The sequence below is a fragment of the Toxoplasma gondii genome, chromosome IX (genome assembly GCF_000006565.2).
Source record: "Toxoplasma gondii ME49 chromosome IX, whole genome shotgun sequence".
Lineage (NCBI taxonomy): Eukaryota > Apicomplexa > Conoidasida > Eucoccidiorida > Sarcocystidae > Toxoplasma > Toxoplasma gondii.
In genome coordinates, this window is record NC_031477.1 from 3511667 (window position 1) to 3524444 (window position 12778).

The window sequence follows — 12778 nt, forward strand, 5'->3', positions numbered from 1 at the left end:
ACACCACCCATCCCAACCCCACTTTTTGCGAGGTAATTTGAGCATCGAGTTGCACATGCGCATCTACTTTACGCATCTAGAAATCCAGGTATCGATACTTTATCACTGTGTGTTTCAGATGTCAGCCTGTCTGCGGCAAGATCTTTTTTGTGCCATGCTTAGGAAGAGAGAACGACAACAGGTGAGAAGCAGCACCTCTAAAACCAGGGTGTTTGTATGAGTCACGTCCGAACGTTGTTTTTTCTCGGCGATGCCGTTGGTATGTCCGGAGTGCAATGAGATATTGTGGTTCTGTGTTTCGTGGGCAAGATTCCTTTTCTTGCAGCGTGACCCTCGTGCTTGTTCGTATCCGTCGGATTTAACGGCGGCAGCGGCACTTAACTGGATACGCTAGCCCCGCACAGCAGTCTGTTGACTCAAGTCTCCCTTGGGTAGAGACGCAGCTGCCTGAAACCCACGCTTTTTTGGATTTACAAAGCCAGAACCGCCGACTCCACGGCTCGCACTGCAACTGGGCCAAAAAAATGAGTTGCTTCCGACCTATGACTGCAGGAGATCTTTTCAGATTCAACGCCGTCAATCTGGATGGGTTCACTGAGACGTTTCTCCAAAGCTTTTATCTCCGCTACCTCTCCAACTGGCCCGAGCTGTGCATTGTCGCTGACGCACCAGATGGAACTGTGGCCGGGTACATTATAGGTGAGAAAAGGCAAGCGCCTTTAGGCTGAATGGGTAGCAAGGTGTAAGATAGTAGCTACTTTTCCATGTAAGGTCTCTGGTGCATGTGGAATAACACTTCGAATCGTAATCAAGATTATCCACTTCCTCAGCCCTTCGGATGTCACAGCGCACGAAATGAACTAAATTCTACTACGCATTCCAGCGTCTGTTTCCAGCCTTCACAGTTTTAGACACCTAAATCTCATCAGCAAAAAGACTCAATCCCTGAGCACAGCCGTTCTTTTGCTCTACTTGTTGACAAGTGTTGACTGCTCATTTGTACTCCCGACATCCACTCCATAACGCGCACCAACCCAGGCGTAAAAAGTGTTCATTGGGCTAGTGACATTTGTACATCAGATAATTACAGGTATCAAGCGATCGTCTAGATGTATACTTCCGAAACATCTTGGGCATTTGCTAGCCTTTAACATCTAGCCAAGATGCATTTATCTATCGCACTTTCGGTCTATATGCATATATGTGTTGGATGCTAACGTCCTTGTCACACTGTGACTTATTCAGCCAGCGTGGGATCATAGAAGTAATACGTGTAAGATTGAGCGTGGATTGTCGAATGAAGCAATGTGCTCTAACGCTTGTCTGAGTCTCGAACCTGCCTTCTCTACTATACGCAGATAGAAGTCCATCTTTGCGGTTCATTCACACAGATGGAAATAATTAGTCCTTGGATGATGTGCTCCCAAATCGCGGTTACTCGTAGGTTTCCCTGAGTTGTGAAGTAATTAGGAGTTGGCGGTGCTTGTGTTGCATGCAGGCAAGGTCGAGGGAAAAGGTATGGACTGGCACGGCCATGTAACTGCCCTTTCAGTGGCGCCCGAGTTCCGCAAGTGCGGTCTTGCGCGCAAGTTGATGTCTTTTTTGGAAGACATTTCGGAGAAAAAGTTCAAGTGTTATTATGTTGATCTCTATGTCCGCGTGTCGAACAGAGTGGCCGTGAACTTCTACAGGGATCTCGGCTACCGTGTGTGGAAAACAGAGAAAGGCTACTACTCTGGACAAGAAGATGCGCTGGATATGCGCAAACCTCTCTCCCACGACACGGATGTGCTGTGTCTTAAAGGTGCCGAAGAGCCGCTCTGATGTCTTGCGCTTCATCCTTGTGGGTCTTTTCCAGACTTTTTCAGTAATATCTCAAGCTGGATGATGCGGAGTGTACACGCTACTGACTCAGTGTGACGCTGTATGTGTTGCGCAAAGGGAAGAAATGCCTCGCCACTGGTGGTCCATTCGCGTCAGGCAAAAAACAGCCAAATATCCGAATACTTGAACGCACAGCCAGTCGAATTATCTTCAGTGTGTCAGGCCTCTACACAGCAGCTGGAAAATCTTCGGATTCCGGCAGCAACCCAATAGTTTGATGTGTTTAAGGGCGTTCAGCCCTTGAACCAACGAAGTGAAAACCACGCAGTGTAGCCGTTTCAGAGCCTTGTGCATATACGGTAACTTCTGTGTTTTAAGGGGGTATCCGTACTTTCCTATATATATATATATAAATGTATACACGTATACATATATATATATATATACATATGTATATATCAATATATGAAATGAACAGAACTGTCAGTCTCTACAGTTTTGATAGGCCTATAAAAAAAGAACCAACCTAGTTCAGATGACCTTGTAGCACAAGTCATTTTGGCGCCTTGTGGCAATTTCTAATGGTTTATTATGCGCCCTTAGCATGGAACTATGAGATATCCTACACAGCCGCAGGCTTGAGTAGGGAAAGGACCGCTGTTATTTGGACATGCCTCCAAAGTTTGGTGACGCAATATCGTTTACGCTCCCGCGACGAAAAAGACGCCACAAAAAAGTTAGAGTTTTTAGGAAGCGCGAAAAAAAACACAAAAACGACATAGAGACACCAGGCGATGTAAAGACAAGCCATTGCCGTGTCCATCGAATGACGGTCCTACTGCATTTGGAAGTGTCTTCGTTCCCCAGTGCCGACAAAAATCACTTATTCTTTCGGTAGCCGAAGCTACACGGGCATGCGAGGAGGAGAATGTGAGCTTCCCTTTGTCCCTCGCATTGTAGCACAGCTGATGGAGCCGCTGCATTGGATTTCCGGGGCGAATCTCGAACGTTTTGGACGATTTTGACCGCCGTCCGTCCAGTCAGATTCCCGTTGATTGGGGTGCCACAGTGTCGCTGCATCTTACCGGCGAAGAACATTTGCTTTTTTGTACCCGGTGGTTGCAAACGAAGAGTTCCTTCGTATGGGCATAGACCCCGCCAGGCCCGAGCCTGGCTCGTGCTGGGACTTGAGCTGGTCACTGATCAGGTCGACAAAGGCATCAGTGTTCGCGGCTTCCGATTTTCCTCCTGCCATCGCAGACTTTGGGTAGAGCGCCGTGGCAGATACACCATTCCGCGCCGCTGCACCGCGAGGCTTCTGCGTGCCTCCGTGTCCATTCATGCTGCTGACAACGGTGCCTCTATCTGTGAGACTAGATCCATTGTACATTGAAGGCTTTCTCTGCAGATTGCCTGGAGTTGGTGAACTACGAGAGAAGCTAGGAGACGTGGAGGGTACAGTAGGTGTAGAAGCAGGCTGCGCGTGACCTGCCGGGGGGTTCACTGAGGTTTGATGCGCCGAGTCGGCGCCGCCACAGTTTTTGTAGTCGAGAATAGCCATGTCCAGGGATTGCGGAACTTTGAGGATTTCCGGGAAGGCCTGCTGGACGAGCAGATGCTCGGAAATCAGCTGGTTGCACGTGGGCTGGGCGAGAAGCTTCAGCGACTTGAAGAGCCACTCATTGACTCCCAGGTTCCGGCACATCTCCAGACACGCTTCTCGCTCGCCTTCCCCGTCGCCGATTGAAATGACCGTGCACTCCGTGCCGTCTCGCATGCGGTCTCCGAAAACGTCGTTGATCATTTCTTCAAACACTTGGATTTTCCACTGTCGCTGGGGCATGCCCGTGTGCTGGAGGCGGTCACGGGCGGAAATAATCTCGATCCCCTGCGTCTGAATGTGCCGCAAGACCTGCGGGATGAACTTCTCTCCAGATCTGTTGACCCATTCCACAGTCGCGTTCGTGACAATCACCACCATCCCCCTGGCTAAACATATGTTGATGGTCTGGATGCACAACTCACTGAGTTCGGCCAGGGACGGAAGCATCTCCGGAGGCACGGGGTCGTTCAGGCCGACGCGGTTCTGAACAGCGGCCCAGTTGGTGGGGAGCAGCGTGTCGTCGTAGTCCAAAATGATCAGAGTGTTTTCCGGTGGCGTCGGTAAGGCGGGCGCCGGCGCGGGAGACTGCACAGGCCCGGACGCAATATCGGCAGAAGGCCGAGCAACGGTCTCAGCAGGCACGCCGGGCTTCGCCTTCAACATTGCTCGACTTTGGAGGTCAGATCCCGGAAAGAACGAGTCAGCGACCTCCGACGGCACACCTTCCTCCCCCTGTTGAGTTCCTGGAACGCCACCCGCGGGCACTGTGGTGCTGGGAAGGGCTGATCCACTCACGGTTACTGGCGCACCTGTAGGAGGGACTGGCAGGCTATGTGCAGTTGCGCATGGGCGCATCAATCTTTCGAGTTGCTGAACTGCTTTCCCCGGGTGACTCGGAGAGTACAGTTGCGGAGTTCCTGGAAGGGGTTTCTCTGTGCTGTCGGTGAGACCACGGAGCGCCGTGCTCGACGGTGGGTGAAGGTAAGTCCCGCTTGTACAGCCTGTCGTCGTGCACGTGGAGGTATACTGCTGGTCAACCACTTGGTTAAAGTGGGTGGGACGGCCGCCAAGATGTGAAGCCATTTCCCGGACATGGGTAGACTGAGTGAGGCACTGGGCAACCATCTGTTTTGAGCCGCGCTGCTGGTCTACGGAGATGGCAGCCTGGACAAACGCTGAAGTCGCCTGCGACGCAAGGTGTGTACGCTGGCTCGCCCCGGGCACGACGTTGCATCGTCCTTGCGCTGGAGACGAGATAGTAGTCGCATCGACTCCTGGAGGAAGAGCTTTGCCGCTCGTTCGGGCCTCCATTGGATTCTGACTCCGAGGACTCTGTGTCCGACAGCGGAAAGCAGTCTAGTGCTAGGATTCGGTTCGTCTACCTTTCCTGGAAAACCTGAAGAGCACATAGTCAAAGGACGCATTCTGCACGTTCCATACCGGTGTGGGACGAGCTGCGCCACAATCTGCAGAGAAGCAGCGAGCACTTTAGGTCACCTACAGCGTATATCGGTCGTGAAAAACTGCATGGGAGTACGTGTTGGGTTCACACTTTCTGTGTTAATGGCACTACTTCCAAAGGGGAGTACAGATCAAGGGCGGACGGGTACGTACCAATAGAACTGCTCAGGAATGTTGCGTGTTGGGAGGATAGTAGCAACCTGTGAGCCTTACCGCCACTCGAAACGGAATGACTTTGGGCGTGTTTGGAACATACAGGATCCTAGTCAACAAAGGGCATTCAGGGGAGAGGAGCGACCCCTGTTTGTCCGACAGCTGGAGGCGTTTTCGCGAATGACAGCATGTGGAACTCGAGAGTTGCAGTGGACGAGTTGTTCTCGAGTTTCTGGTTCATTCGCCCCACGTCGTGACGCTCCCCGACGTACGATTCCCGTCGCTAGCTGGAGTTCGTCGAGTGATGACCTGAGAGGAGCAGAAAGGTAAAGAGTAGGGGAGGTAACGCGTATTCAAACGAGACCCGTACCACACGGAGTCTATAGTCGAGCCAGAATGCGCCTTGGTGTGGCAGGACAGCGGCACGGTCTGCTCGCTTGAGCCGCAGCAGCCGTCGAGTGTCAGAATCGGCGACAGCAAAATAGCAATACCGGCACAGACGGTTCCACACGCGACGGCGCATTCAGAAAATGACCAAAAAGTAACTGGGTATCACTCTCAAGCCTTCAATTGTTTTCTGCGTCAGTATGCAACTGGGCGCCCTCGTTGCTTCGACAATCGGCGAGGCGGCGCAGTGGCGCGATGATGGGACGATGACTTCGCGGCAAATCAGGACACCGACAGGGGTGTTGGGAGGGAGGAATCAGCCGTACTCACAGCAAAGCGCCAACACACAACAAATCTAGGCAGTAACCAAGAATGTACAGTTTGTGCGGGAGAAGCAAGCAGCGCTACGTTGATTTCTCTTTGCAAGCTTTTCCAGTGCCGATGACCCACCCGCAGTTCCGATCGCTTGCCAGCTGGCCTGGTCCCTGTCGACAAGGCAGGCAACGCTCTCGTGTCTGGTCCTTCCGTTCGAGAAAGCGTTAGAACTGCCAGAAATTAGGTGGAGGAAAGTAAGTCATTCCGGAAACGAACGGTTTTTCACCGAAATCACCAGCAGGCGCCCCTTTTGCAACGAAAACATCGCTTGCCATCAAGCTGCAACTGCTGTTAAGGCAGAGGCTGCTTTCGAGTCGAGCGTCCTGCTGGGCTCCGGCTAGGGGGCTTTTTCGCGCACAAGACAAGGAACCGTAGCGGACGGTTTCTCCGGCATTGTGACGACACATGCAGTGGTAGAAAGGAAGATTTGTCCCGTGCATGAGCGCCTGCAGAAATTGTGTATTTTATGGGTTATGCCATGTAGCTGTCCTTTTTACAGCTTTCCCGCCGACAGGAAAGAATTCTTCTTCTGCTTCTTTCAAGAGGTACAGACGGTGTTCCATACCTCGTGGTCGCCAGGCGCGCGTGGTGCTACAGTTTCCTCTCTTGTCGCGGACACTAGGAGGCAAAAGCAGTGCGGTGTTTGTCGGTTGTGTTGCCTTGCTTGCTTGCGGCCCAGGGCAACAGATTCACTTTCGAAATTGAAAGTTTCATTTGACTGAACGGATGGAAGCAGGTGGTCGCAACCGGTCTTTCTTTTCCTCGACTGGCTTTAAATGGGTAAGTTAGCTCCAACAACGCAGTTGCCAGTAGCCACGTCCGCTGCTATCTTTATCCACAACCTTACCGTGTGTGAGGTTTTTCTTCACACTGGTGACAGATTCGCACAGAATTGCTCAGTCAGCCCTCAGTGCGTGGGGCTAACTGAATGGCCATTAGAGCTACAACAGGGGCCGCAACTAACCACAGTTGAGACAAGCTTCTGTACGGATGCGGCAACGATGACTCAGCATCGCTCAACTCACGGATCAACAGTTACACGCATGTTAGAAACACACGAGCTGGCAGGAATAGCGGTGCACCTTTACCACAGACGGAAACTTCCTATGCCTGTTAGCGCACTGCGTGAAACTTCGCTTCTGTACTGGCGTGAGGTCCTGCCTTTTACGATAATCGAATTGCAGAGTATTCCCCAGGCTTGATTGGCGAGGAATAGACTGTCGCTGCGTTTCCAGGAATTCAGAAAGGCACCAGGCAGACAACAGGGGTGCTATCGTACATCTCGTAAACCTAGCCGCTTCCAGGAGAAAACGCAGTGGGCAACACCGGCCACGGTGCACTGCGTCTTAGGGAATGTCATCGATCTTCCGATTACAGACGGAGATCGTGTAGATTATAAGTGAGCAGATGAGACGAAGCTTCGCTCACTGAGTCTCAACCAAGCTTTCACACGAATCGGACTCTCACTCTTTGCAGTATTGTACGAAGGTTGCATCGACATGCGCTACCACTTAGGTGTGATCGACTTCTGATTCTCATGGAGGGGAGCACCGTATTCGGGAAGCCGTGAAATTTCCTTATTGCAGTGCCATACTATAGCATCTCTGCTGCGAGGGGGCTAACGCAAAAATTGGGATACACCACCGACTGGAGCTAAATAACAACGAACGGAATCGGTGTGCCGTAGTGAGCATCCAGTCATTTCCTACTCTCGCAAGGCTACCTGAAATATGCGCTCATCCACCTAAAGCTGCTACTGCTTCCACCTTGCTTTTGACAGCGGAGCATCCTAAAGAATTTTCCAAATCCCTATACCCGGAGCATCGAGTTGTGCGTCATCACCAATTCAAAGAGCACTCAGGAACTTGCCATACGATAGAGGAACGCATATTGCATTGCAGAGCACTTCATTCCATAGAAAAAACAAGCCATGCTTATTTGTCCCCCCAATTCAGCATGACGCTCGTCGTGTGGTGTACTCGAGTGCTCCACCATAGAGGCCAGCTTTCGCAGAGTAATCTGGCATTACCATTAAAAGCCGCTTCTGGATGGTTATCCATTGGACCCACTCATAGGAAAACAAAAGCGAATCTTAAATCGAAATAACACATTTTGGTAACAGCGTTACGTCATGCACATGGTCACGTGTATTCCTCGCAACGCCGTTTTCGCTAAAATTGTGCCGTGGATTTCAGTTTGACACCACCACCCCGTTTACTCCGTTCGACGAAATGAGCTGCATTTACGGCGTCTCAAGAGAGCCCATCACCTAGTCACAGGGGCGACACACAATATCACAAACCCAAGCTGATGTTAGCAGATGTGTCCCAGACGCGTTGTTCAACGCTGGCTTTATTCAGCGGCCAAGAATTCCCTTCCGGTGTGGAGGGATCGGCCACTATGGCAACAAGCATTTCTCTCACTCTCCGCTTGGCTCTTTGACAGCCTAGTCTCCCTCATTCATGGGAACCACGAAATACAACTGGCAAATACAACAGGGATGCCGTTTCAAGGCTTGCAAATAAAGCGGATGTAATGAAAAAAACGGCTGCAGCTCGTTCGTCGAAGCAAAGACAGTCACATACGAACCAGTCGCCCTCTGCGACTGCAAAGATCATGAAAAAAACGGGACTGAGTGCAAACGCAGATTTGACACTTTAAAAAACGCCAGCGCCTCGTCTGTGTAGACGGCTTCGGAGACATCGCGGTTTGTCACGGCAAAGCGGTGGTCGTTGAGAGCTCAAGCCGCACTCCGTTTCCCCGAGCGGTTGAAGATTCCATTAATGCAAGACAAACCAAAACATATTCTTACTGTATACCCCCAGCGAAGCATAAGCAACGACTACGGTTCGCTGCTTCCCTGCTGCAGCAAGTGGCACTGCAGGCAGTAGAGGAAAAATTTACAGTCACAGTCACCCAAGTGCAAACATGCATAAAAATACACAAAATTCTCATCACTGGCTTCACGGCCGTGCTGCAAGCACACCACTGTTTGATCCCCAAATGAATTACTTGCACCGGTTCCACCTAAATCAGGAACCCGGCGCTACGGAAAAGACCTTCCTGTACCATGAAGACATCGAGAGCTGTTGGTTCTCCCAGTGTTACATCTCCTCTTCCTGACAGATTGAAACATACACGCCGTCTGGACGCCGTCTTTGCAAATATGTCGCACATGCCTGTGCACACGTATGGCCAGCATTCACACTCACCTCTGGAGTGCCCGGAAAATCGAGAATGCCTTCCCCTCTTAGCGGAAAAGTGCCCTGGCACCAAATCCGCACTCTCCATCACATTGGAGTGTCCAAAATAGGCTGCATCATCCGGCAGCCCAGGTCCAGGCGATATGGGTTGCAGATACTCGCTGCTTACGAACCCCTCATTGAATTCTTCAGCTGGCTGCACAAAATCTACCAACTCTTCGGAAATGATTGCATCTGGGCGTGCATCGCTTGCTAGTGCCCTGTCTCGCCGAGGTTCCTGGAAAGAGGCTTCATCCTCTGAATGGCCAACAGAAATAACCTCCTCCGAGTCGCTAGTACAAACAGTTGATAAGTCTCCAGCAGCTGCCCCATCCGCTTCCAAAGTCGTGGCATCTACAGCCTCATCATCTTTCATCAGTTTATGGGGCCACTCAGATAGTGCAGTGTCCGGGTTTTGTGTTACGCCCGCAAGGCTCTCAAGTGTGTCATCCCTTGTCCACTTCGGTGTAACTAATTGCCTTTTCTCGCCTGTGGAGACGCACACACAAAAAATCAAACAACAGTGAAGCTGGCGTTCAACAACTTTGCTGTAGGCAATGTTACCACTGCATGATGTGAGGGCACAGCCAATCACTGTAATGCTTGTGCTTGCCTGGGGATCCGCAGTCTTTAATACGTCATGTTTCTGAGCTAGAGCCTACATTAGCTCGACATCAGGAAAAACAGGCTTAATCATCATCCACCACAAACTCAACAGCTTTTATTTTGTACCAAAAGTTGGCCAGTTCTCCTTAGTTCCGACACCAACGTCCTAACCGCCTGGCCCTGTCAACTTGACCGCATGACTATGCTTTGTGAGAGCTCTCCGCAATAACTTGAACCGAACGCACACTTGCTTGCCAACAAAACCAGCAACTACTTTCTCAGCTTGCTCCTCAGCGCCCCGGTCGGTGGCTGCTTGTTTGGCAGCTTGCTTGATACACCTGAGAACAGCTCACCTGTTCTTTGGAATGAGACGCCACTCAACTCCGAATCAACGCAGAGTGGAGTCGATAATTTTTCATTGGCATACGGGCCATTCCCGTCCCTCTTTGCGTCGCTCCTCCCCATGTCGAAAGCTGTGAATAAACTAGCGGCGGATATCGACGAACGACGAGGTTGAGCGTGTAGTCAGGCGCTCCCACACTTCACGTAGTTTCGTACAAGAACGTGGTGTTTCTCACACGTCCGACGTTCAAGCCTGGAATAGAAATAATTGCCTCGCCTACAGATGATGTACATTACTTTCAAGCCAGGCGTACCTTCTATCAAGTCAAACACGGACAGAAACCACTAAACACCACAGGATATTGACCGCCTTTTTCGGTCAAGCGGTTATGATACCGCCCCCCCTTCGTTGGGATCCTAGCCGGGAGAGACGCGGCAACGTCCCCGCCCGTCGGCTTTTACATTCAGCTCGCAGCTCGCTGTGAGTCATCATACCCAGCGAGTCCCGATTAGAGACGCGACGGCACGGGTCGTGCAAAGATTCGAGTGACTGCGTAAGGGCCGGCTACATACATGCCTGTGCGATGACTACAGTATAGCGGAGATGCAGAAGCCACCAGAACGTCGTCTGGCACTATACTTTCAGTGGTCAAGCCTCACTACGTCATAAAACAGGACCAGCGAGCCGCAAATGGCATCTTCAATCAGGAACGGTCCGTGGGAAAGTTACTCGTCACATTTTGGTGGTAGACGGTTTGCACGTGACAATACATAGTTGACTATGAGTCACCAGTACGCGGGAGTGTGTGTTGTGTGCGTTATGAGCAGATACTGTGCTTTCTGCTGTTACGGCAGGACAGTCGCCCAGGTCGTGCTCTGTTCTATGTAGTGGCTCACTGAAAGTGGATCCCCTTTGTGGATTCGAAGAGCGTTGTATCCCACCGACTTACGCAGCAAGACAACTACCAACAGAAAAAGTGTGATTTTGTGCATGAAAGTAAACTTATGCAGGAGAACCACTCGTTTCGATGATTATCCTCTCAGCCAGCACACTGAGGCAGATAGATACTCCTCCATTGCCCCTTCAACAAATGATTTCGGCGACAAATATCTTGGATTTTCGAACACTCGCAGATGTGGGTTTAGATCACAGGGCTTCCTCAGGAAGACATGGGTTACGAAAGACCGGGCCTATGAACCTTTCGAAAGGCATCTGCCACCCGAAGCGATCTAATTATGAAGGTTGCCAGTGTCGACTGCGTTCGTCTGGTTAAGGCAAAAACTCAAGCTTCTGTATAGAACAGTGCCTCTCGATTGTATCGTCACTCAATCGTTGGATACCGTTAATTGTGACAAGAAGTTTTTATCAGTTTGTTTATGTTCATAATCCTTAGATCAAAAAAGCAGTGCTTAATCTGCGACTGTGAAACACCAGTGTTGCTAGACAATCACCACGTAGAAGGAAGAGGACATGCCGTGGCAGCGTACGGAACGAGCCAGCCGATACACGCTAAACAGTTGAAGTATAAAGACGGCCAGATGAGCTGCTGTTAGCTCATTAAGCTTAATGCTGTATCCGATGGAGACTGCCTAGCAAAATTCTGCAACAGAACTTTCGCGTAACCTCAGTGAGGAAGAAGCAAACACCGCTTTCGCGGAACCAAGGGGACAAGGCGCGACGGGAAGAGGTACCAGTAGGGGGATCAGGAATAGGGCAGCGGAAGGCAACTACAGCTTGCAGGAGGCATCGCTCAGTGACTGAAACAGGGGAAAAACAGGGATACTGCCCCAGCGTGGATAAGGTGGTACTGCACCGCAAAATGACCATGTTCCTCTTGGTGCTAGGGACTCACCGACTTCAAACACGTCGACAGCCGTCATGCACGTTTGGTGATACGAACTGCTGCTGGATACATGCTTCTATTTCTGTCCTTCAGTGCAGTGTCGTGTCGTTAAGGCACCTATGATTCTGCTTCTACATCTTCCGGTCACGCCTGCTGCGCGCAATGATATTTCATCCTACGTGCACATGAAAAACCGCCGATTAGGTGTGGAAGAAGCCCCACAAGAGAGGCTATCACGAGACGCTTGTGAGAAACACTTGGTTTGAGGGCTGGTCTTAATGTTGCCTGGCAAGAAAACAGTATCGCAGCAGAAAACAGTGACCCGTGATTCAGTAAAGGGGGAGAACAAAAGACAACTAATGTTGCAATCATCATTTGTTCACAGCTGTTCTATCATGTCCAGAGCCTGTAAGTGGATGCGGGATGGGTCCTGGCATGGCGTATTGCCATCCACCAAAGTATGGCTGATCTGCAGCCTTTACGGCCAGTGAATCCGGCTTGCTGTCGGCATTAGCATCCTGGGTAGGTTTGTTAGAACACCTGGGCAACACTACCGAGCACTGTGGGCCACGCAACTAAGTGGACTGGAGCTCTGGCCCGCAGATGCATGTGGTCCTTGGGTACGTGGAAGCGTCCAAAAACTCCCTCAACTCCCACGTGGTACTGGCTCAAGTGCTCGGATTTCCCCTTTGTTTTGCCTTTCTCTTTTGTGCCACCACTGCTGGGGGAGGGCGTAGATGACGTTTGTAGATGCTCAGGACGGTCCCAAGTGGTTACTACACGCCGGCTAGTCTATCAGCCAGCATTCGGCAAGAGACCTGTCTGCAAAGTTTCGTTTCGCATGCGGGAGTTGATTTGTCACCGGTATCTACTGGGAGATGTGAATCGCGATCGGAAAACGTCTTGATTGCGTATGTTCCAATAGGCCCCCCGCTACAGCT

General features: G+C 51.0%; 3 protein-coding genes across 3 annotated transcripts; 1 reads left to right on the forward strand and 2 right to left on the reverse strand.

Annotated features, from left to right (window-relative positions):
- The first annotated feature begins 78 nt into the window (after positions 1–78).
- TGME49_289900 (n-acetyltransferase family protein) lies at positions 79–2048 on the forward strand. The gene is made up of 2 exons (XM_002368374.2): positions 79–699; positions 1499–2048. The coding sequence occupies exons 1-2, from the start codon at positions 525–527 to the stop codon at positions 1822–1824; spliced, it is 501 nt and encodes a 166-aa protein (XP_002368415.1). The 5' UTR covers positions 79–524; the 3' UTR covers positions 1825–2048.
- Positions 2049–2905: 857 nt separating this feature from the next.
- Positions 2906–6057, reverse strand: TGME49_289910 (hypothetical protein; the record flags this gene model as incomplete). Its single annotated transcript, XM_002368375.1, has 3 exons — positions 5879–6057; positions 5102–5350; positions 2906–4823 (listed from the first exon to the last, which is right to left on the reverse strand). Exon 3 carries the CDS (start codon positions 4736–4738, stop codon positions 2906–2908), a length of 1833 nt encoding a protein of 610 aa, XP_002368416.1. The 5' UTR covers positions 4739–4823; positions 5102–5350; positions 5879–6057.
- Positions 6058–6357: 300 nt separating this feature from the next.
- On the reverse strand, positions 6358–10384 carry TGME49_289920 (hypothetical protein). Its single transcript, XM_002368376.2, has 2 exons — positions 10005–10384; positions 6358–9534 (listed from the first exon to the last, which is right to left on the reverse strand). The coding sequence occupies exons 1-2, from the start codon at positions 10114–10116 to the stop codon at positions 8831–8833; spliced, it is 816 nt and encodes a 271-aa protein (XP_002368417.1). The 5' UTR covers positions 10117–10384; the 3' UTR covers positions 6358–8830.
- Positions 10385–12778: the final 2394 nt, after the last annotated feature.

Coding starts and splice junctions, on each gene's coding strand:
- TGME49_289920 (XM_002368376.2), bottom strand. CDS start 10,116: ATGGGGAGGAGCGACGCAAAGAGGGACGGGAATGGCCCGTATGCCAAT. Junction 9,535..10,004: donor CGTCTCATTCCAAAGAACAG/GTGAGCTGTTCT, acceptor GCGTCTCCACAG/GCGAGAAAAGGCAATTAGTT.
- TGME49_289900 (XM_002368374.2), top strand. CDS start 525: ATGAGTTGCTTCCGACCTATGACTGCAGGAGATCTTTTCAGATTCAAC. Junction 700..1,498: donor TGTGGCCGGGTACATTATAG/GTGAGAAAAGGC, acceptor TGTTGCATGCAG/GCAAGGTCGAGGGAAAAGGT.